We start from the raw sequence: 20,658 nt of genomic DNA, 5'->3' as shown, positions 1-20,658 counted from the left end.
GGGGGGGGAGATAGATAGTAATGACGGTTTTCCTGATAAAGCTGTGGAGAGTATGTGCTGCCAGGGAGTGTGGATGCACAACGACCCAGGAACGAACGCTAGCTCCGTCCTTTGTTACTGTGGACTCGATGTCCTACATCTCCTGGTATTTGTCAACCTGCACAAACCAACAATATCTGCACCATGATAACAAATGGTGAAATGCATGTAAAAACTACCCGAAAAATACCCAGCTCGCTTAAAACACGACCGCTCACTCAACGCAACTCTACTATACCCCCGCGGTCAGAGAGCGGAGATGTGTCCCCTGCGCGTGATGTAATATGACGCGTTTGACGTATGACCTTAAAAAAAAGCCGTTTTTAAGAGCAAGAGCTCAAATTGTCCTTTCCCTCTGAATTCCTGCCCTTTATGTCTCGTAAAACTATCAATCCTGCATCACTTTTTAAGTGTAATTTCAAGCAAGTTTAAGGCATCAAATGTAGAAAAAATAAAAAACCTGCAAAATGCTCTTTAAGTCAGTGACCATGCTGTAGTTTCCTTTTATACCTATTCATCTATGCTTCAGCTATTATACCAGTCATTTAAATAATTATTAATAAGTGTTCTAAATATATACTAGACAGAATTTGTCCAGGAGTTTTTATTATTTGACCATTTCATAATTGATTTATACATCCCCTAAGTTAATTGTAACATCTTCAAGAGGCATGAAGACACCTAGCATAAATACAAGGAAGCCGGCAGCCCACATTGTCAAACTCAAGGCTTCAAAAGACACTCTCACAAAACCAAATGGGTAATGTCACAATGACTGCATGAAATTCTTAGGCCCCAATTCCAAACCACACACCTCAGCCCTCCCGTGAGTGGAGTGAACTCTGTCTGTAAGTCAATCACTCCGCAGCTTAAAGAGGTCCTCCCTCCTGTCAGATGGAGGGTGGTAAATCAATAGGTGTAAATACCAGCGCAAGCCTTTGGGACAAAACTCCCCCTCGCTCGCTCGCAGAAACAGGAAATGCCATAATACGTAAACAACGGTCTCAATCAGCATCTGTCTTGGATTAAAAATAACTAAAGTAAAACTCTAAAAATCTTTTATGGCATAATATTGTTTTGTAAACATTTTTTGTTTTAAAAATCTGATGGTTTATAACCGCATAGTTTTAGCAAAAGTCTGTGTAAATATACACAACTTTTTAACCAGTTTCTAGAACTAGACATGAGTTAATGGATCCTAAAAAGTTTAACAAATAGGAGGTAACCATGAAGTTATTAACATCTGCATGAAGAAGGAACTATTTGTAAACAGCTTGTTTCCTGACGGACACACACAGCGTTGAGTCCTGTCAGGTGGAGCAGCAGGTGAAGTCAGCACCGATGCAGACTCGCTGTTTGAGGGCTTCATAACCCACTCCCCCTCCACACTCGTTGGTTTGGAACAGCACTTAATGTGGCGGACCCTCCGCGCGAACGCGCAAACGGAGGGGTAGTGTGTAGGGGTAGGGTGTAGGGGGCGGTTTGGGATTGGGCCATATACAGTATACGCTCTATGGTCCCTACACCCTAGAATCATATCATTCAAACAAGAATTGCTTACAAACAGTGTTTATAATCTCTAAGTGTTTCGAATAGTGGTGTGCTAGTCATCATTTCGTCCCTCTTACTGATTCGTCCCTATTTACAGGTTCTCGGTGTCCATTTGAACAAATGGACTCTGGACTGGCGACTGGGCTTGGCCTGCATCATCTTGTACGCCATCTTTCTCTGCATCTCCATCCTCATCGAGTTCAACGTCTTCGTCTTCGTCAACCTGCCCATGTGTCGAGACATCCACTGACCCCCTTCTCCCTCTTCCTGTCTTCTTGTTCCTCATGTCCATGGAGGAAACCTCACATGGCTTCCAGATTCTCTGCACCCTGAAACCTTTTACTTTTAGACAGAAATTAGAGCTCTTAGAGAAGACAGAGAACTTTTTTTGGACCCGACGGAGGCGTGAAGAGAGTGCCAGCACCGGGAGGTTGGCTGGAGTGTGTGAACACCGACAGGACTGATGCTGCAGGAGCTGCTACTGTAACTGACGGAGGAAAAAGGGAAATCCTGCGGAGCCATTTTTAGCTGGATTGTTTGTTACTCTTTGTACAAGTTTGGAATAAAAGCACACAATTAAGGTATTTTTAAGTAAAAAACAGGCTGTATATATATTTGAAGATTATATAATATTAACTGATATATGGGATTCTCTTATGCACAACTGGATCAGTCTTGCCAAGCTGTACAATCCAGTGATTTCATAAATACTCTCCAAATGCTTTACCATGTCTGGATGCAAAGTACCTGCGGACACAGCATGCTGTACGAGCCCCAAGTCGACTTTAGGAAACCACATATTTAACACTTTCCACATATTCTACAGGCTTATCCACTACTACACATAGGCTTTATTTTCCTTTGGTAAAACCCACATAGGGAAGGGATCTGCCTTTCACTGGCATCCAGCACTGTCACTTTATTGATTGTTCTCTCATTGCAAAGCGTCTACAGGCACTCTAACATATAACTACTGACTTTAGAGCTCCCTCTATTGTACATATTTAAGAATTAAATTTTGAGTTGAGTTTACTTCTTAAAGCCAAAAGTATTTTTAGAATAGTAGGAGTACTTAAGAGTCAGGTTGCGTGTGTGTGCATGTGTGTGTGTTTAAGTCTCGAGAGGACCCAAGGACATCACTGTTGCCGGGAAGACATAATCATGATTTATTTATGAATTAATTTATTCAAAGATCATGTCTTACCGCCAGTTCCCGCCCTTTGGATCGTATACAGTGTATTTTAACGGGACTCTTTGAATACTGTACAGTGTACTGTATACCTAATATATAATCTGAGTATTGGAAACTGGTTTGATGTTGTTTATATTTAAGAATAGATAATTTATAAGTTTTGTATAGTTTGAAAAGATATTGCAACATTTATATATTGGCACAAACTAGGTGGTTTTTTCGACGATGATGCACGAGAGTCTTTAACGTCGAATAAATGATGAGTGATGGTTGTGGGAGATTGACTTTCCGATAAGGAAGTCCGTTCTTTGAACTTTCACAACATAACGTTTCTTAAAACACAGTGCTTTAACTCTTGTTCCATCACTTGTATCTTGGAGGCTTCAAAGCTAACTTGTTGCTATTCTCCTGCTTGTCTTTGAGCCAAAAAAAACACCTGTGTCAGCAGTATTGCCACTCTGTTTCAGCATGTGTTCAAAATTACAAATGTGGAAGATATTTTTATTTGATCTTAGTTTTTAGCTGAAGAATTGTAAAGCTCATAGGGTTAATTAAAAGTGTCCTTCTGCGGCCACAAGAGAGCGTTGTAGAGTCGTGTTTAATATTCACAGATTATTATACGGGAAGTGGCTTTGGTATATTTTCAGGTAGAGATAAATACTGGTGGGTTTGCATGCCTCTTCCATGATTCCGATTATTTTGTGTGTAATTTAAATGCATTTCAAGATGAAAAAAGTATTGTACATATCAGAGGGATATGCTATTAGAAACACAGATGTTGAAATAACTTCTGATGAACAGTTATATTCCACATATATACTGTATTTAGAATGTAGGCCTGCAACAGTTCGGCTAATTAATGCCGTTGTATGCTCATGTCTTCAACGGTATGTAAATCCTTTTTGTTGTTGATGAGGACCTCTGGGCAGAGAGGAGAGAGAAAGATGTTCCCAGTGGTCTTCTTGCAATAAACTGATTTACATACACTGATGACTTCTGATTGCCTTCCTGTTTCACAGCAACCTATCAGAACAATAAAGTGAGAGACATACTGTTCACAGCATACTTGTCTTCACTTCTTTCGAGGGTTTAATGAAAAACACAATTTTTTTCACAGTAAATGCACAAATCATCATTTTAAGCTGAACTTGTCTCTAAAGTCAATTTTTAATACCGTATGTGTTATTTTTTTAATTATTATTATCGATGCATTAATGGTAATGTTAAGCTAATTTAAACCACTACCCACTGCTGGGTGTTTGGTGAAATCTCCCTTAATGATTAACTCAATTATTATTATCGCTAACTCAGCATTTTCATTTTTTTTAATTGTAACATTGTTTAGTTATGTATGTTGGTTTCCTGCCATATTTGTGTTTTGGTTCACTGACACTGCTCACTTCTTTCTGCTCTGATAAACCCTCTGGAAACTCTCCAGAACCAAGAGAGACTTCTACAGAGCGAGATAATTTTCTTAAGTTTGAAGAACAGCTGCCAATAATACAAATTAATTACTTGAAAATAAACCTTAGGTCATATTAAACATACATGTAGGCATTCATAATAATTGATTACATAAGATGTAAATGAAAATTACCTTTTGTAAAAAAATATTTTACTGTATTTACTTCTGTATTACTTTCCCTCTGCCTGTTTCCCCCATTTATATAAGAACACGTATTTATTATTTACTTCGACGCGAAAAACATCAGGGGTAAATAGGTACACATACGAAAAAAGTAAAATAAAAAATCAACATGTCATGGTAAAATGCAAAGTCAAGGTGAGAATCGTCATCACCTCCACAGCCAATCAGGAGGAGGCGTCAGATTACCGCGGCTCTGCTCTCTCGCTCGCTCGCTCGCTCGTCTTTCTCCACCAAACGCTGAGACCCATCCCGGTGTCGGTGTGTCCGGCGGTGAACCATAACAGAGCGGCTGGGACAGTGGTGTTTCCCGTTGTCAGCTGAAAACAGACCGTTAACAGAGCAGCGGATTTGCCTCCTCTTCTCCATGGAGCATAACCGGACCGCAGTCCGCTGTAGTTCTGCCGCAGTGAACCACTTCGAGGTGAGTCAAGATGTCTTTGTGCAGCACGATAGCCTGGACCATGACTCCCGCTTCTAACAACATGAAGTGTTTTCACATACTGACCCTAACTCTTGTGACATTGTGTTGCACTGAGTTTAAGACCTGTTGTTCATTAAGTGGACTAAAACTGATGTATTATCCAAAGTGGAAAGCACTTTAAAAGTTGGAAGCAGCTTAATTCCTCTGCATTTAATGGATCAAATATTGTTTTGAACAGTGGTGTAATGTAAGTACATTGGCTCAAGTGCTGTAGGCTACTTAAGTAAACAAATGAGGTACTTGTACTTTCCTTGGGTTTTTTTATATTATGCTACTTTATACTTCACACAATTTTTTAGGCAGATGCTGCAATTTTACTCCGCTTAATTTATTTATTATTATTATTATAAAGTTAATTCAAGTACTTGGCCATTGTGTGTGCAACATTGAAATGATGAGGACATAAATGCAACAATAATTCTTATTAAATAATGTAAAGGGGTTTCCAATTTAAACGGGTTGCCAACCCCGCTGGAGGCCATCTACTCATTATCTGTAATAAGCCTGACTCCTGTGGAGTCATCTGCAAATGTAATTATGGTGTTGGAGGTTTGATGGGGCTGCAGTCATGGGTGAAAAGTGTGAAGAGCATAGGGCTAAGCACACAGCCTTGTGGGGTTCCTTTGTTTAGGATGAGGTGGATGATGTGTGCTTACCGATTCTGACTTGTTGTGGTCGATCTGAAAGAAAGTCCATGACCCATGAGCACAGCGAAGAACCAAGGCCAAGGCTGTCCAGTTTGCTGACCAGTCTTGGGGGATAACAGTGTTGAATGCGGAGCTGAAATCCACAAACAGCAGCCTCACATACTGTAACTGTTTGGTTCTTCCAGGTGTGTCAGAGCGCCGTGGAGAGCTGACGTGTATGCATTCCAACTTCAACCTTAATATGTTAATAAAGTATTCATTTCCAACAATGTACATAGTATAGATCGCCAATGCTATAATATTGAAAATGTTTGTAGCTGGAGCTTCATAACAAACAGTCAATACATTTTCAGACCCTTGGATTTAAAATTGTTATTAAATACATTATGCTAAAATATAAATTTGAACTAAAAATAAACATCTTCCCATGCTCGCCTAAATGTCAGACTGCCCTTTCGAGAACAAAAAGTACACAGAGCTCCCTCAATTCTGCCCACTCATCATTTTCAAACAGTCCCTTACTTGTTTTTTTCATCTATTATAATTCAGTGGTTAGATTATGAGAATAGATGAACATGTTGCAACATCCTCCTCTCCTGAGGTGATGATTTTACATCAGAAATATGTGTGACCCGTCTGAACCTGACTGAAAGCAACATGCTCTCTCTTATTTTTCTAAACAAGCAGTAGTCTGATGTTTATCGATGTAAGGAAGGAGCCAATTTCCTAATTTAAGCTGCTTTGGAATCTGTTCGAGAGATTAGCTTCACTGCAGAAACCAGGCTTTTTGGCACGAAGAGCCCTCGTGCTTTTATATGAAAATGCATCAGCAGTGAGGTATTTAAATAAAAAAGACTTGCTATAACATGATTAGTTTTGGGAGTTTTTTGAGTTTTTTGTCCGCTGTTACCTTCAAAAGACAGCTAATGCTGCCTTCGGTTTCTTTTGGGTGTTTTATTTTTATATTCCTAAAGACATGTTTCAGACTTTTCTGCTTTAAATATCCGATTTGTAAAGTAAACTTTCGCCAAACCACTTCTCTCTGTACGTTCAAGGCAGAACCCCGAACTCCACAGGTTTATGAAAAGTGATGTCATCATGGCTGGATGGGGAAGCAGCCTCTCAGGTTACCGCGGTGATTAAACTCTCCCTGTGGGGGATGTTAACACTGAGCGCTTTCACAGGAGCCACACTGATGTCTGCTGTAACTCTGCAGCATCACGTCTAACACTGGAGCTCTGCTGTTTCTTTTTCTGCTAACTGAACTGACTTTCAGCTTTATGCATCAATAAAGACCATATTAGTGAGCTTTGTTGAAAACCTTATTTTGTAAGTTTACTCGAAAGTAAGCATCGCAAAGGGACCCTCGACAAAAATTCAAGGGGTATATTCCGTTGAATTTCGTAATATGGCAGAAAATATGATTTGTGGCAAACCCACCCTCATATGTCCCTGTCACACCAACGCGGTTCCAGGGCCGGTTCGGAGCTAGAGCCTGATAATTACCGTTTTTTTCCTTGCGGAGCCGGCTCTTTTCCGCCGAAAATCGGTGCTTACCAAGCACCGACATTTTTTCGGTTTAAAAGAAAGAACCGCATACGTCACGCTTATGTCGGAGGCGGGGGCAGGGGCGAGATTAACCTGAGCTAACGGTTTATGGCGAGTATAGCAAATACAAGTTGTAACAAGCAGTAGTGCTGAGCAAAGTGACTAGAACTGTCACAAGTTAGACACTTCTATTATTGTTTGTTTGGTGGCTCATCTAAACTCTCCTGTCATTTCAGATCCTGCCTTCCTCCAGGCCCTTGTAATCAGCTCACTTCCCTCACCTGGTCTCCCCAGCCCTTCCCCTCACCTGTTACTCATTCCCTCATCACTCCACAGTATTTATACCACCTCACTATCACTTGTCCTTTGCCAGATTGTCTTGTCGTTTCCACCAAGCTCTCCAGTGAGTGTTACTCTCTAGCCTAGATTTTTGTCCTGCCCGGTTTTTGATCCCTGCCTGCCTGTTTACGGATCTCGAGTTCCTGCCTGCTCCCTGTCTGGTTTTGGTTGCCTGTCTGACGGATTTCCTGGTTTTGACCCTGCCTGTCCCTGACCTGAATAAACTGAACATTGCTAAACACTGGTTGTATCTGAGTCGTGCTATTGGGTTCTGATCTGTACCTGTGATCGTGACACACTACAGCTTGACGTTTGTCAAATCTGAATATTTGGACAGGACCACAGGACTCCTAATCCCTTGGAGCGGTGACAACAATCAACCCATCACGCTGCTGTCTGTCAGACTGTTCCACTTACACCTGCTGTTAAGAAGGCTTTCCAAACGCTCGCCAAACATGGACATTAGGCGTGTCTGTGGCTTTAGGTGACCGACCATCTTCTAGGCTAATGTGCGAGGTCACTTTAATCACACAATAAATCATTCTATTAGTCAGTTGACAACTCTATTGGGGTTTTCCCCCGCAGGCAGAGATTAAGTCATCTGTCACGCTCAATTATAGGAGATTAAGCTTCAGGTAGGATAGAAACGCTGTAGAGGTCAGTGGAGTTTTCTTACAGAATGCAAACACACTTTATCTGAGATTTTATGAAACATAAATGTTAAGATATTGGAATACAACGATAGTATTCAGTTGATGGTGGTATTGTGAGATTAAACATTCACTGTAAAGCAAAGACTGGCTTTATGGGATACTTACTGGCATCATCCATGACATCCAGGTCATTAGCCAACTCAGCACTGGTCAGGTGGTACTGCTCAGGATCACTGAGCGCTGTGAGCAGGATGAGCAACACCACGGCATTGATGAGCTTATAGGGACAGAAGACATAGTGGTGAATAAAAAGTCAACAAATGGAGGGAAATACAGAAAGAATGCAAAATGGAGGAGCTGAAAGTGCTCATGAAATGTACAAATATAAACATTTTCATGAGCTGCAGGGAAACAAAACAAAATCCTTAGTGGAGATAGTGTAGCCATGTTAAATGACATAAAGTCAAGCTCTAAGTCCAGGCACATACATTGGTTTTGGTCTGGCCGACGCAGTTCATTATGCAGATGACTCATACATCCCCATTGATCAGATTAATGTGATGGAAAATTCTCAGCCGTCGATAGGGGTCACACAAAATCTACTACCTGAAGAGGCCAACTTCTAATTTATTCATAGGGGGCGGAGAGAGGATTTTTCCACAAGTGGTGTTTGGTTTAGCTAACAGTCTCCTGGTCATTCAGTTAAACAGAGGAAGATAGCCACAAGTGAGAATTGAATATAAAAAAGATTGCACATATATTTTCATGTTTTGAAATATCCACAGTATGAGTTTTTCTAATTATAAATATTCGTCGTCTCAATTAGGTAAATTGTGTATACATCATTGATGTGAGAGGAACATAAACCAATGAATAACCCACTGAATAATGCCCATTTAGAGATAAAGAACCATCAAATAAAGGCCTCTATAAGTCAAATAGCTTAGCTAACAGTAAAATAAAATGGTATGCTTTAAAGTTTGCAGTGGGCAAAAAAGCAGTACAATTTATTAATTTTCCTAAAATACACTAATAATATAGGTTTGAATCTTTCTTAAATTCCCTCATAATAATCATAAAATGCAGCACACGGTATGAAGGCTGTCTGATGTGCTCCTGCTCCTACTTTCCCTGCTCTGTCTCTGCAGGGCTCCAGGAGAAGTGACAGCTGAGGGACTCACCATGTACCAGACCCCCAGGATGATGGTTCCAGTGCGGACATGGCAGCAGAGGCAGCAGCTGGTGGAGAACCAGCGGTCCCAAGGGGAAAGCATCATGTTGTCTGCGCGTGTGCTAACAACAGCGCGAGCGCCAACGAACGATGTCGGTGTTTAAAATGGAAGGAGCTCGCGCGTTGTGCCTCCGGTCGGTCCTCTGTTGATGAACGGGATCCGGCTGCTTCTGACCTCACCGTGAGCGGCTTAACAAACGTTAGTCAAGCTAACGTCAAGGCAAATATGACTTCCGATTTCACAATAAAACTATTTTCTATGTAGCCTACGAAGTAGGATACGAAGAAGACAATAAACACGTTGTAGATCAATGTTTTATGCAAATATCCTTTCTTTCTCTCCTTAATTATCAAAATGCAGTTGATAAATTCAGAAGATGTACCATTATTAGTTTTTGTATTACTTTACTTTTTTTTTATTCAACCAGCGATCATGTAACCACAGCCAAAAAGAGTCACTTCAAACGTAGAGACTGTCCTGTGCTTCATGAAATATTTACACATTTCATCATTTTAACACGACTTTTTGCCGAACACATCATTAGTCATGCCAGGGCTTCTGTTTTTTTTTTTTTTATACCATAAATCAAATTAAAATACTGTTTTAATGTATACTCTTTGTTGTTATATACAGTCTGTATATGCCTCCTCTCTTCCAAACATCTATATCAAACATTCCCCTATGTCAGCTTCTCGAGCTATCCTAGCCTACGTGTTGCAGTTATTTTAAACGCCAATTTACTGATTTTAACTGTGTTTTAATAGTTTTTGTTTGCTACCAAGACCGTTGGTCTTTTATGCTAAAAAATATTGTCATCAGCAATGCCCTTATTCCCCCATGGGAATAAATAGTAGGTTATTTTATTCTGCCATACAGCCTAGGAATGTATCAAAAGAAAACGTTGATTTAATGAAGAAAGAATGTTATACCTCCCCTGTGTTCCTCACAAGAACAAACAGTTTGCCTCGTTTGTGCTTGATTAAAGAATAAGCAACGCAAAATTATGAACATAAAGCAATGTTTAATTTCTTCAAGCCATGTCGTTGCCTTATTTGTTCTTTAGACAGTTAATACTCTGCATACAATGCACACAAGTAAATATTTGACCCAACGCTCTTATTTTGAAGGCTGAACTGCTTCCTGTGTGACTCTGGGCTCTTGATGCAGTTATCAGTCCTGCTGATGATAAACACTGGGACAAACTAATAGGATCAAATGCCATGATGTAACCCGTCATTTCCAGAAAGTTATAGAAAGGAAGCTTAACTTTAATACTTTACATTTAGAAATGACAAGTGGAATCGTGGCGTGGTTTAGGCCTACTCCCTTTAAATAATAACAAATATATATTCTAAATACATTCACCTTTTTCTTCTGACATTGTTCAGTACGGACCAAATTCTGTCTTTAAAGTATTTTAGTATTTCATCTTACTTCTTCCTTCTCTCTGTCTATACCTGTGTACTCTCATGTTCCGATTAACCCAGCTTCCCCAAATTTCTTTCNCGGGCTAGATCTCCATGGTAACTTATGCTGAACAGCTAACCTGCTCCGGAGCAGGTTAAGTTCCAGGATAAGAGATCAACTCAGTGAAAGCACCGCCTGCTGACGCAGGCGGTGCTTTCACTGAGTTGATCTCTTATCCTGGAACTTAACCTGCTCCGGAGCAGGTTAGCTGTTCAGCATAAGTTACCATGGAGATCTAGCCCGGTAAGAAGTGAACCAGCGTCGTAGGACCGGCAACCCAGAGTTTTCCCTGAAGTTAGCTCGCTAAGCAAAAATCCGGCTTCGTAGTACAGGCCGCTGCTGCATTATCTGACCGGACTCAACGCTGTTTGTGTTTACAAACAGTTCCGTGGAAACATTCATTGATAGACTGCACAACAAGAGCTATTTCATATCTTCATACAGATGTTAACAACTTCATGGTTACCTCGTATTTGTTTAAACTTAGAATAAGTTACTCATGTCTAGTCTAAAAAACGGTAAAGGTTGTGTATATTTACACTGACTTTTGATAAAACTAAGCGGCTTATCAGATTTTAAGACAAAAATATGTTTACAAAACGATATGCCATAAAAGATTTTTAGAGTTTTATTTTTGTTATTTTTAATCCAAGAGATGCTGATTTGAAACCGTTGTTGCGTATTATGGCATTTCCTGTTTCAGCTGGAGAGAGGGGAGTTCATCCCAAAGCTTGCCGCTGTATTTACACCCTCCACCTGGAAGAAGGGAGCCTCATTAAGCTGCAAGTGTGACTACAGACAAGGGGAGTGGCTAGGGTGTGGTTTGGAATTGGGCCGTTATGTTTACCATCACCTCCTGCTCCCTAGTGGCCATTCAGAGGTATTGAGACAACAATAATAACACACTGAGCCAGGATCATTCACTCGACACAGGTATTTGTTTTAAAACGATTTAAATGTGTGCCAGTCCTTGAAGGTCTCTTGCTTATTCAACAATAGCTGATTTATGCACCCTGTGCCACCAAATAAAGTAAAATTGAAATGATCCTGTGCATTGTGAGGAGTAAATAATGACGTCTCTGTCAGGACGTCACAGAGCACAAAGTTCCTGTTCTCCGCCACCGGTATAAAGGAGGATGCTGGGGGAGGCTCAGTGTTAATGTTGGGCTTGCAGAGGGAGTGATGTGCTATAGCACAGGAAGTTTATCTGGGTCAACTACGCACGATGGGAAGCTGCCGTGTTCCCCTTTTCTGTTCAGTACTGTGTGCCACTGGACTCTTCTACAGCCAAACAGGGGGATACAAAACCAAACGCTTCACTTATTTCACTACGACAGAGGACAGCAATGAAAGGCAACTGGTGAGCTACACCTGATAGTCTCCCAAAGCACAAGTGCTAGTCAAAATTCTTCAAAATGTTGTTTCTTATTTGATGTTCTGCTGATATTCTCAAATTCATAACATTTCTGCCTTTTCAGATCATTGATTTACATGGAGTTTTGGAAAGACTACAGAACAATCAGTTTCCAGCTCTAAGAAAAAAGCATGGCTATCTGTCTGTGGTATGTAATGTAACAAATCAGTCCATTTGCAATGATCTAAATCACTTAAATCAACCTATTCAGTCCGTTTAAAAAGTGTTTATTACCTTTCAGTTAAACAATTTATTTTGGTGTTATATATTTTCAGTGTGATCCAGGAGACCAGTGTGCACTCAGAAAAGGCTCAAGGATCGGGAAACTATGTGACTGCTATCTGCCGAGAACATGCAACTCTTTTCTACACCGTTGTTTGTGATTCTCTGTGTGTTACAACATAAAACAAACAGGGTAAAAATCTATAAACTTGTGATCTATTTGATTGCATATTAGTATTTGATTTGATCTTTTCTTCTGCAATAAGCATTTTTCAAATTCAGTAGTCCTATTCTATTAAATGTGTTGTTGAGCGGGTTGAGTGAGTTGAGTGCTTGTATTTTGTTCCACTGACCTGTACAGTGGGTCCTTTCTTGGTCCACATGGATTGTTTCGTCTCTTTAGGCGTAGCTATAAACATGACAGGCAGAGACTCCCTGGAGGCCATGAAGTCATTCTTGATCTCTGTGTAGTCGGAGACTGCACGTGACAGAGAGGTGTACAACAATTTAACATTGCGTTCTTTCAGTGTGTATATAAAAAGAGGTCAGAGGTGTATTTGTTTGCGTGACACCGAGGGAAAGGGGGTGTGAGAGCTTGCCTGCAAGCTGGTTGTTGAGGTTGACTATCAGCGGGTTGTTCCTCCAGTCAAAGGAGGCGAGCAGATGAAGGAAACGAAGGAAGCCAACCTGAGGAGAACTGAGGGAGACAGAAATATATTGACATGACCTACTGAACGAACAAAGAGAAGTGACAAAACAATGTGTCCACTAATGACTTTGAGAATTTATTAAAAAGTAGAACTGGTAGTTACCCAGGAGGAGTAAAGGGTGCGGGCTGCAGGAAGAGGGACGCCACCAGCAGGTCTGCTGTGTCCTCTGTGATGTCTTCACTGAAGAGTTGAGCCCCCAGCCAACGCTTGGCCAAGCGACACACTGCCCCGAAACACGGGTGCTCCTGCTGGAGACTAACGAGACCAAGATGATATGTATAAGATGGAGCAAAACAAAATGTGATAATTGTGCGTGCAGAGCAAGCTAAATAAAACAGGAAAGAGACAAAAATATGTTGACCAAAGGTTGAATAAAGTGAACATTTAGAACCAATAAAAATGTATCATGTATTATATCAGCAACATGTAAGGTTGAAAATAGTGTGGTAACCTGTAAGAGCACAACAACCCTGCTTTCCAAAACAAACACACAGATATTGCTTTGTGTTACTGTTTTAGTTTTACCCATGCAATGTGCTGGTGAGTATCGGCTTGTGATTTGTGGCCATCTCCAGAGCCTGAGCCTCCTCGTTGTCCCTAACAACCAGCAGCCCCTCGGCATTCACACTCTCCCTCAGCACTTGAGGCTCCCGATGGTAGGCAACCTGGATGCGGAACACCAAGCCATCCTGGATGCACAAAAATATTTGAATTAGCTAGCATAAATAAATGAATACATAAAAAAGTTCTATGACAACAACTTTCCTAGACATAACACAAACGTATAATTAGATTCCTCAAAACAAAAACCACAGTCAAATTACAGATAAGTGCGCAACCTGTACACAAACTAAAAAATATACCTTCAAGACATCTAGGTGTGTAGGGCAGGGCTTGCATGTATAATTATGGTGCTTCTTGAGTAACTCTCCCATGCGGATGTGGAAGGCGGTGCGGATGTGGCGAATGGCTAAGCGGTCATGTGGCCACTTTCCACTCCCCTCCATGTGACAGATCACTGCAAAAGCAGGGTTACCAATGATATTAGTTTGCATATCAACATGAGTTCCAATAGCTTAATATCTGTGGTTAAGGACCTATGGGTATTCCTACTTTGAATACATGGGTTGTCACTTAGCAGGTAAATTACAGAAATGAATACAATACATGAAAAAAAAAAAAAAAGAAAAAAAAAAAGTTAGATGTAGTTTTAAACTGATTAAACAAGAGTTAAAACTCCTAAGTATTTGCTAGTAGTGGTAGGCGTATACCTGTGATAGGGGTGATGTAAGCAGGGCAGGGTTTGCCTACTTTTGGCACCAATGATCTGGAAGTCTTTTCTCTTTCAAAGAAGGAATAGTCCATATTGAGTGGCACAGGAGGAAAGACCTGCAAGGCAGAAACGAAATGTTGGAGCGGTCCTAACGTCAAAGTCACAATTTATAATATTAATTCAAATTAGGAGAAATAACTTAACTTTCACTACTTCTACAGTAATAAAAGCAGTATGATGTCAAGAACAAGAGCTTTACCTGTGTGTATCTGAGTGCAGGGTGGGCTCCTTGCACTGCTGTGATGGAGAGAGGCAGACCTTCCAGCCTCCACAGTTTTCTACTCAGGTCATCATAGGACTGAACAACCAGTAAACTCTCCTCTTCTCCAGTACTAGGCACCTGCAGAATACAATACACATCAGTAACTTGATATATATATATTCCTTGATAGATATATATATATATATATATATACACACACACACACATACACACACATGATTAATACTATAAGATGAAACAGCAACAACTTCTCCCATCTGGTGGACTACTAGACCATTTAAATAAGTAAGCAAGAAACTCAAAAATTCACATGTAATACACCATTAATTAAATGTCTGTTCCAACAAGAACAAAAACTACTAAATGTAATTAACAATACTTAATTAAATACAAATAGCATTTAAAAAAGATGCAGGATCTTCTTTTTGGATAAACATAGCACAACAAGTGAAAAACTTGATTCTGCATGTTTTGAATGAATAACACAAACGTTTTATATTTGTATTTTTTGTCTAAGCCTAAACGATTTGGCATTACCTTTTAACATCAAGGACATGGATTTCAAGGCAATTTACGAAAGTAAATCAAGAAATTAAGTAAACAAGCTGATCTTCAAGTTACTCAAAACACTGGTCTGAGGACAAGGATTTAGTATGAACATTAAATAAATCAACAGTAGGTGGCGATATATGCTCCAAGTGGAAGCGATTCGCCATTAAAGAAAAGAAGATGATTACCTCACTTCCTGTTTTGATGACGTCATCCAACAGCGCACCCACATACCGTATAGCACTTTCGGGGATATCTGCATGCCTGGTGGATAATAGGTATATTATTTTCTTTATAAAAACGAGGTTGCAATAAATTCAAACACACATTCGCCTCACTGTACATCTGTTAGGGCAATGCCGAAGTGAAACTGGTCGCATGTTGTTTTTTTATTAGCCAAAAGACCGATTTTGCGAGTTGGCGTACAATTTGCTAACGCTAGCTTGCTAACCTAATTTTCAGACATTAGTCCTCTGACTGAATAAACAATGAAGCGAGTGAGCAGGAGACGGAGCTCTGTGTGGGACTGCTTTGAACAAGAGGGGAAGATTGTCCGCTGCATGAAATGTGACGCTACATTGAAGTACTGCGGAGGAGCCACCACCACCATGATGAGCCACATGAGCAGGCACCATGCGTCCACCGCACCGCTGGACGAAGACGAGAAACCGGTCATATGCCGTGTTCAGAGCCTCGAGGAGGAGAGTACCGCTAATTCGGAAATAATGCAGGTTGCTATTATGTCCCCCAATATAAATATCATGAATGCAAACCCCACTGAGCGTGACTGCGGAGTGAAGAGGCGCCCGAAGAGGAGCTCTGTGTGGGACATTTTCGTAAGAGTGGACGACGAGGTTCACTGTACAATGTGCGACACAAAGCTTAAGTACAGGAGCAGCACCACCAACATGATGTACCACATCAAAAACAACCACCAAGGCACTGAATCTCCCCCTCGGGGGATTAATAAAGGTCCATCATCTTCTTCTTCTTCTTCTTCTTCTATGCCCAATGATGGTGTGTCGGTCGCAGCCCACACAGAGGTGACTGAGCTCATCTCCAGAATGATTGAGAAGGACATGCTTCCCATCAGCCTGCTTAGAGGTGATGGTTTCCGTGAGCTACTCGCATACACTGTGCATACTTATAAAATGCCATCTGCTGAAGATATTATACGCCTTATAGAAGGACATTTCCAGGAGAAAGCAGAGGAGCTTCTAGTGCAGCTTGGTAAAGTGGAGAAAGTGGCTCTCACTGCTGACTTCTGGACAGCCCTCCCATTTCAGAGATATGTTACAGTTTCCTGTTCATTCATAACAGAAGACTGGCAGGGCAGGTCAGTTGTGCTGCAGACACACAAGCTATCACCCGACAGCCACACTTCTACAGACAGTGTCACAGAAAGGCTTTTTAACACTGTGGAAACCTGGGGTATTGATGGGAAAGTGACTGCATGTGTTCATAACGACACACAAGGCATTCTGTCAGCCCATGAGTGTCCCCCTGTCACCTGGGACTATGCCACTTGCTTTGCTACTATATTGCAGCTGGCAGTCAGTGTTGGGCTGAGTGAGGATTTGGTCCGCATCATCGTTGCCGCAGGGAAACTAGTCAAACACTTCAATCACAACTTGCAGGCATGTGAAGCCTTGGAGCAAAAGCAAGTTCACATGTGTCTGCCAAAGCACAAGCTTATCCAGTCAAGCAAAGCTAGATGGGACACAATCTGTGATATGTTTGAGCGATTACTGGAACAACGGTGGCCAATTAAAGCGGTGCTCTCCGATCGCACAATCACCAACCGACAGGAAGCCCAGATGCTTGAGATTGAAGACGACTGCTGGCAAATAATTGAGAATTTCACACCTGTGCTTGCAACTCTGAAATGGGCGACAACAGTGATATCTGCTGAGACAGAAGTGTCCATTTCAAACATCTACCCGATCACATTCAGCCTTATTCAGACCCATCTGGTGCCAAAAGAAAACGATGTGGAACAAGTCTCCGAGTTCAAGCTGAAGGTTCAAAAGTTACTTCAAAATCACATGGAGGTAGGCATAAACTAATCATAATTTACTGACTGAAATATATTTTGCAATCATTTTAGCAGAACAAGTGCTAACTAACAACAACATTTGATTATGATAAACAATCTGCATTCCATTTAAATAACTATATCAATTTAATTGTATTGTTCGCAGGTTGACTCGAACGGCCTCGCCTCCAAACCAGCTCTGATTGCCTCTATGCTGGACCCTCGTCACAAACATCTCAGCTTTCTGACACCAACAGGAAGACTGTCGGCAAAGGTGAAACTGCACGAACTGGTTGCAAAATTAGATGTGAAGACTCCTACTGTGGGCCTAAAGGATGAACACCAAGAGATCCTGGTCACACCTGATATCAGCCAGGAGGCAGCTATGCCCTCCCAACTGAGAAGTGACACCAAAAACACCATGATGTTGCTCCTAGGAGACAACTACAGTTCCTCCTATGCCACAGACTCTGAGGCTCAGGTCGATTACTATTTGAGAGACATTGCGCCCTCTTTGGACATAAACCCTCTTGACTGGTGGAAGGTAAATGGACCAAGATTCCCCAAACTGGCTACTCTGGCGAGACACTATTTGTGTGTACCCGGGGTATCACTGCCGTCTTTATTGTCAGAGTCTGGGCAAACATTTGCAAAAATGCGTACAAGACTGGCCCCAGAGCATGTTGACATGATGATCTTTGTAAACAGAAACGCATAACTTGTATGACAACTAGGGCTGTCAAGTTAACGCATTAATAACGCGTTAACGCAACAAAAAAAAATAACGCCACTAATTATTTTAACGCGATTAACGCATGTGTATTTTTTTGTCCTCGGCCGCCCCGTAGTTTCAGAGCGCATCGAGTTTAAAATACCATCTACAAGCTGATTTTGAGAGCCCCGCTCCTGCCGCACGCTTGTGGCAGACCACACTTCCACACTCACCGGTAGGCGCCGACTGGCCATCGGGAGGGTGTGTGTATGTGTGGCGCGAGCGAGAGACCTTACGTGTATTGTTGTTGTTAGCATCTGGTGCTAGCTAGCTGCGCTAACAGATATAAGGAGCTGTTTAAATGAAAACAGAGGAGCTACATTTCTGACTGCTTTTGTTACTCAGCTAATAACCTATATTCATGTTAGAGAATAGTTACTGTATGGCAGTGTTAGGTTGACCCTTTGATTAGATGTTTCAAGAGTATGGGAAAAGAAGCTGGTAGGTACTTTTCCACGGTTGATGTGTTATATTTGTAGGTGCAAGCAACGCTAAACATATGAATTTGTGTAGTCGACAAATGGTTAGATATTTTTCCCTCGACAGTTGTAATGAGCTGAGCTGCAATCAAATACCTAACTATCTAAATCTTACATTCAAATCATGGTAAACACAACCATCTTTAGCTGTCTTTGGCTCTTTTTTCTGCTGTAACAAATGTAAATGTCCCCTCTGTGGGACGAATAAAGGTATTCTGATTCTGATAAACCTCAATTGTAAAATAAATAAAGGAAAAAAAAGCACTGGTTTGTTCCTTTGTACCAAGATAGCATTCTTAATATGTGCATTTACAATACAGCTAGAAACTCACTGACCAAACTAATCACTGTATTATTAACAGAACAAATGTGTCTGTTGTGTCTCTCAGTATGTAAAGCAAAAATAAAATACATACAGCTGTAACAGGTGTGTAATGATCTGTCTGGGGACCAGTCGTTTCTGGCACATGCTCTTTCCATCCCATAGCACTGCCTCAGTGATGGCACCGTCCTGGAAGCGACGCAGCTCGGAGCGAGAACCCCACAGCTGGCGGAACTCAGCCGACTAGCAGAAGAAACACTATTATTGTTAACCATAACATACGCCTTGCAACACAAACTAAAACGACTTTAAAACGAGACAACCCACTTGAAAGAACAAGTTTTTCTCTTTTTCCCCCCAATAAGAAAAGCTTTTTTATAAGTTTATATTCTAGCCATACAAAAATATAAGTAATTGAGTTGTTTCTGTGAATGCTAAAACATTTTTTCCTGAATAATCTTTTTTGCAAACATACTTGATTTAGCATATGTGAAAACTTTCGTAAGGCCTTCAGTAATCAAACACTGTACGGTAAGTACAATGTAGCACAGAGTAGACACTAATATAGATGGGCTCTTTTGTAGCATTTTTTATATCTAGGAAAATAAACCACGCACAAAAAACAGACGGGTGGCTTACCTTAGGGCTGTCTGCAGGTGGGCCTCTCTCCAGGACAGAGGCTGCCAGCTCTGGCTTTAAAAGCAAACCGAAGCAGAGGGGAGGTTGGGCTTTGTGTTTTGGGGCTTCACTCTCCACAGACCACTGTAATAAAACAAAAACAAAGCTCAACACATTTAGTGATTTATGATTGTAAGGCACGTTCAAACTCAAGTTATGAGTCAAAAACATAGTGTTAAAAGTAGTAGTATTACTGCTGAATAAGAATCTGATCTATAAGACAAAATTGTAATGGAATTGTTATTGATAAAATCTTATCAATTCCCAAAGCCAGAAATTGGTAAACCCTGAATTCAAATGTTTCCCACCTCAGGGTCAGGAGAGAGGGAGTGGGTGAGGAGGCTGATCCTTTGGCCCAGTCCTTGCTGCAGCAGTGACAGAATAAAGGGGAGTGCAGTGTGGACATAATTTCCACTGTGGTCCATCAACTCACTGAGGAGGTCCAGTTTCTTACAGCTGGACTGAAGCTTTACCAGCTCACATAACCTGAGTAACAGATGAAAAACACAAAACAGATGATGTGACCAGGGGCCTCATTTATAAAGGGATATACGCTCAAAAAATGGCGTACGGCAGTTTCTACGCAATGTTTGCGATTTATAAAATACTAACTTGACGGGAAAACGTGCGGTCCTCCACGCAAACTCTAACCCATGCGTACGCACTAAGCACAAATACGGGAGACACAAACTGCGACACCGTTGGCAGAAGGAAGAATGGAGAGTAATATGTGGAAATAATACCATAAATAAAATGTTACCTCTCATTTATCATATATGAAGAATTCATTTTTCAAACATTGNNNNGGATATGTTATTTAAAACCGCCTCGAATATGTTGTGTTAATGTTATGAAATGTTTTCTCATAAATTATGCGGTAAGCAGGACAGAATTACGTCTAAATTGACGTCGTTTTGCATTTCTATAGGTTGTAGATACGAGCATGGTTTTAGATATGTTTAATACATGTTCAATCGTGTTTTATGCCGTTTGCCAAGACTTGATAAGTTGCTCGTAAAACACAGGAGGTATGGAAACTAAGAGCACCATATGTGGTAAGTTGTACAGCTAATATAACACATTAGTTGTATTTCCTTTAACTTGTGGATATAGAGTTGCGGCGG

General features: G+C 40.9%; 2 protein-coding genes and 1 long non-coding RNA gene across 4 annotated transcripts in view; 2 read left to right on the top strand and 1 right to left on the bottom strand.

Annotated features, from left to right (window-relative positions):
• Positions 1-20,658, bottom strand: part of nol6 (nucleolar protein 6 (RNA-associated)) — a 31,764-nt gene that overhangs the window by 4,958 nt on the left and 6,148 nt on the right. The window contains exons 12-22 of the mRNA XM_010778661.1: positions 19,843-20,020; positions 19,496-19,618; positions 18,951-19,099; positions 15,437-15,512; positions 14,676-14,816; positions 14,415-14,532; positions 14,007-14,161; positions 13,669-13,832; positions 13,246-13,398; positions 13,033-13,130; positions 12,787-12,911 (exon numbers count right to left, since the gene is read on the bottom strand). Coding sequence (XP_010776963.1) covers positions 12,787-12,911; positions 13,033-13,130; positions 13,246-13,398; positions 13,669-13,832; positions 14,007-14,161; positions 14,415-14,532; positions 14,676-14,816; positions 15,437-15,512; positions 18,951-19,099; positions 19,496-19,618; positions 19,843-20,020 — 1,480 coding nt within the window. The remainder of the gene's footprint in view (positions 1-12,786; positions 12,912-13,032; positions 13,131-13,245; positions 13,399-13,668; positions 13,833-14,006; positions 14,162-14,414; positions 14,533-14,675; positions 14,817-15,436; positions 15,513-18,950; positions 19,100-19,495; positions 19,619-19,842; positions 20,021-20,658) is intronic.
• LOC104951923 (uncharacterized) lies at positions 11,561-12,749 on the top strand. The gene is made up of 3 exons (XR_799073.1): positions 11,561-12,157; positions 12,276-12,359; positions 12,487-12,749. It is a non-coding gene; the product is annotated as an uncharacterized lncRNA (long non-coding RNA).
• LOC104951924 (zinc finger BED domain-containing protein 1-like) lies at positions 15,461-18,045 on the top strand. 2 transcript variants are annotated; one of them, XM_010778660.1, is made up of 3 exons: positions 15,461-15,526; positions 15,711-17,299; positions 17,450-18,045. In XM_010778660.1, exons 2-3 carry the CDS (start codon positions 15,737-15,739, stop codon positions 17,999-18,001), a joined length of 2,115 nt encoding a protein of 704 aa, XP_010776962.1. In that variant the 5' UTR covers positions 15,461-15,526; positions 15,711-15,736; the 3' UTR covers positions 18,002-18,045. The 2 variants fall into 2 exon arrangements, with proteins under 2 accessions (XP_010776962.1, XP_010776961.1); XM_010778659.1 differs by having other exon boundaries at positions 15,519-17,299.

This window comes from Notothenia coriiceps, unplaced genomic scaffold (genome assembly GCF_000735185.1).
Source record: "Notothenia coriiceps isolate Sejong01 unplaced genomic scaffold, NC01 NC01_scaffold00019353, whole genome shotgun sequence".
NCBI classification, from domain to species: Eukaryota; Metazoa; Chordata; class Actinopteri; order Perciformes; family Nototheniidae; genus Notothenia; species Notothenia coriiceps.
Note: the sequence above shows the minus strand (reverse complement) of the source record. Positions and strands in the feature narration are given on the sequence as shown.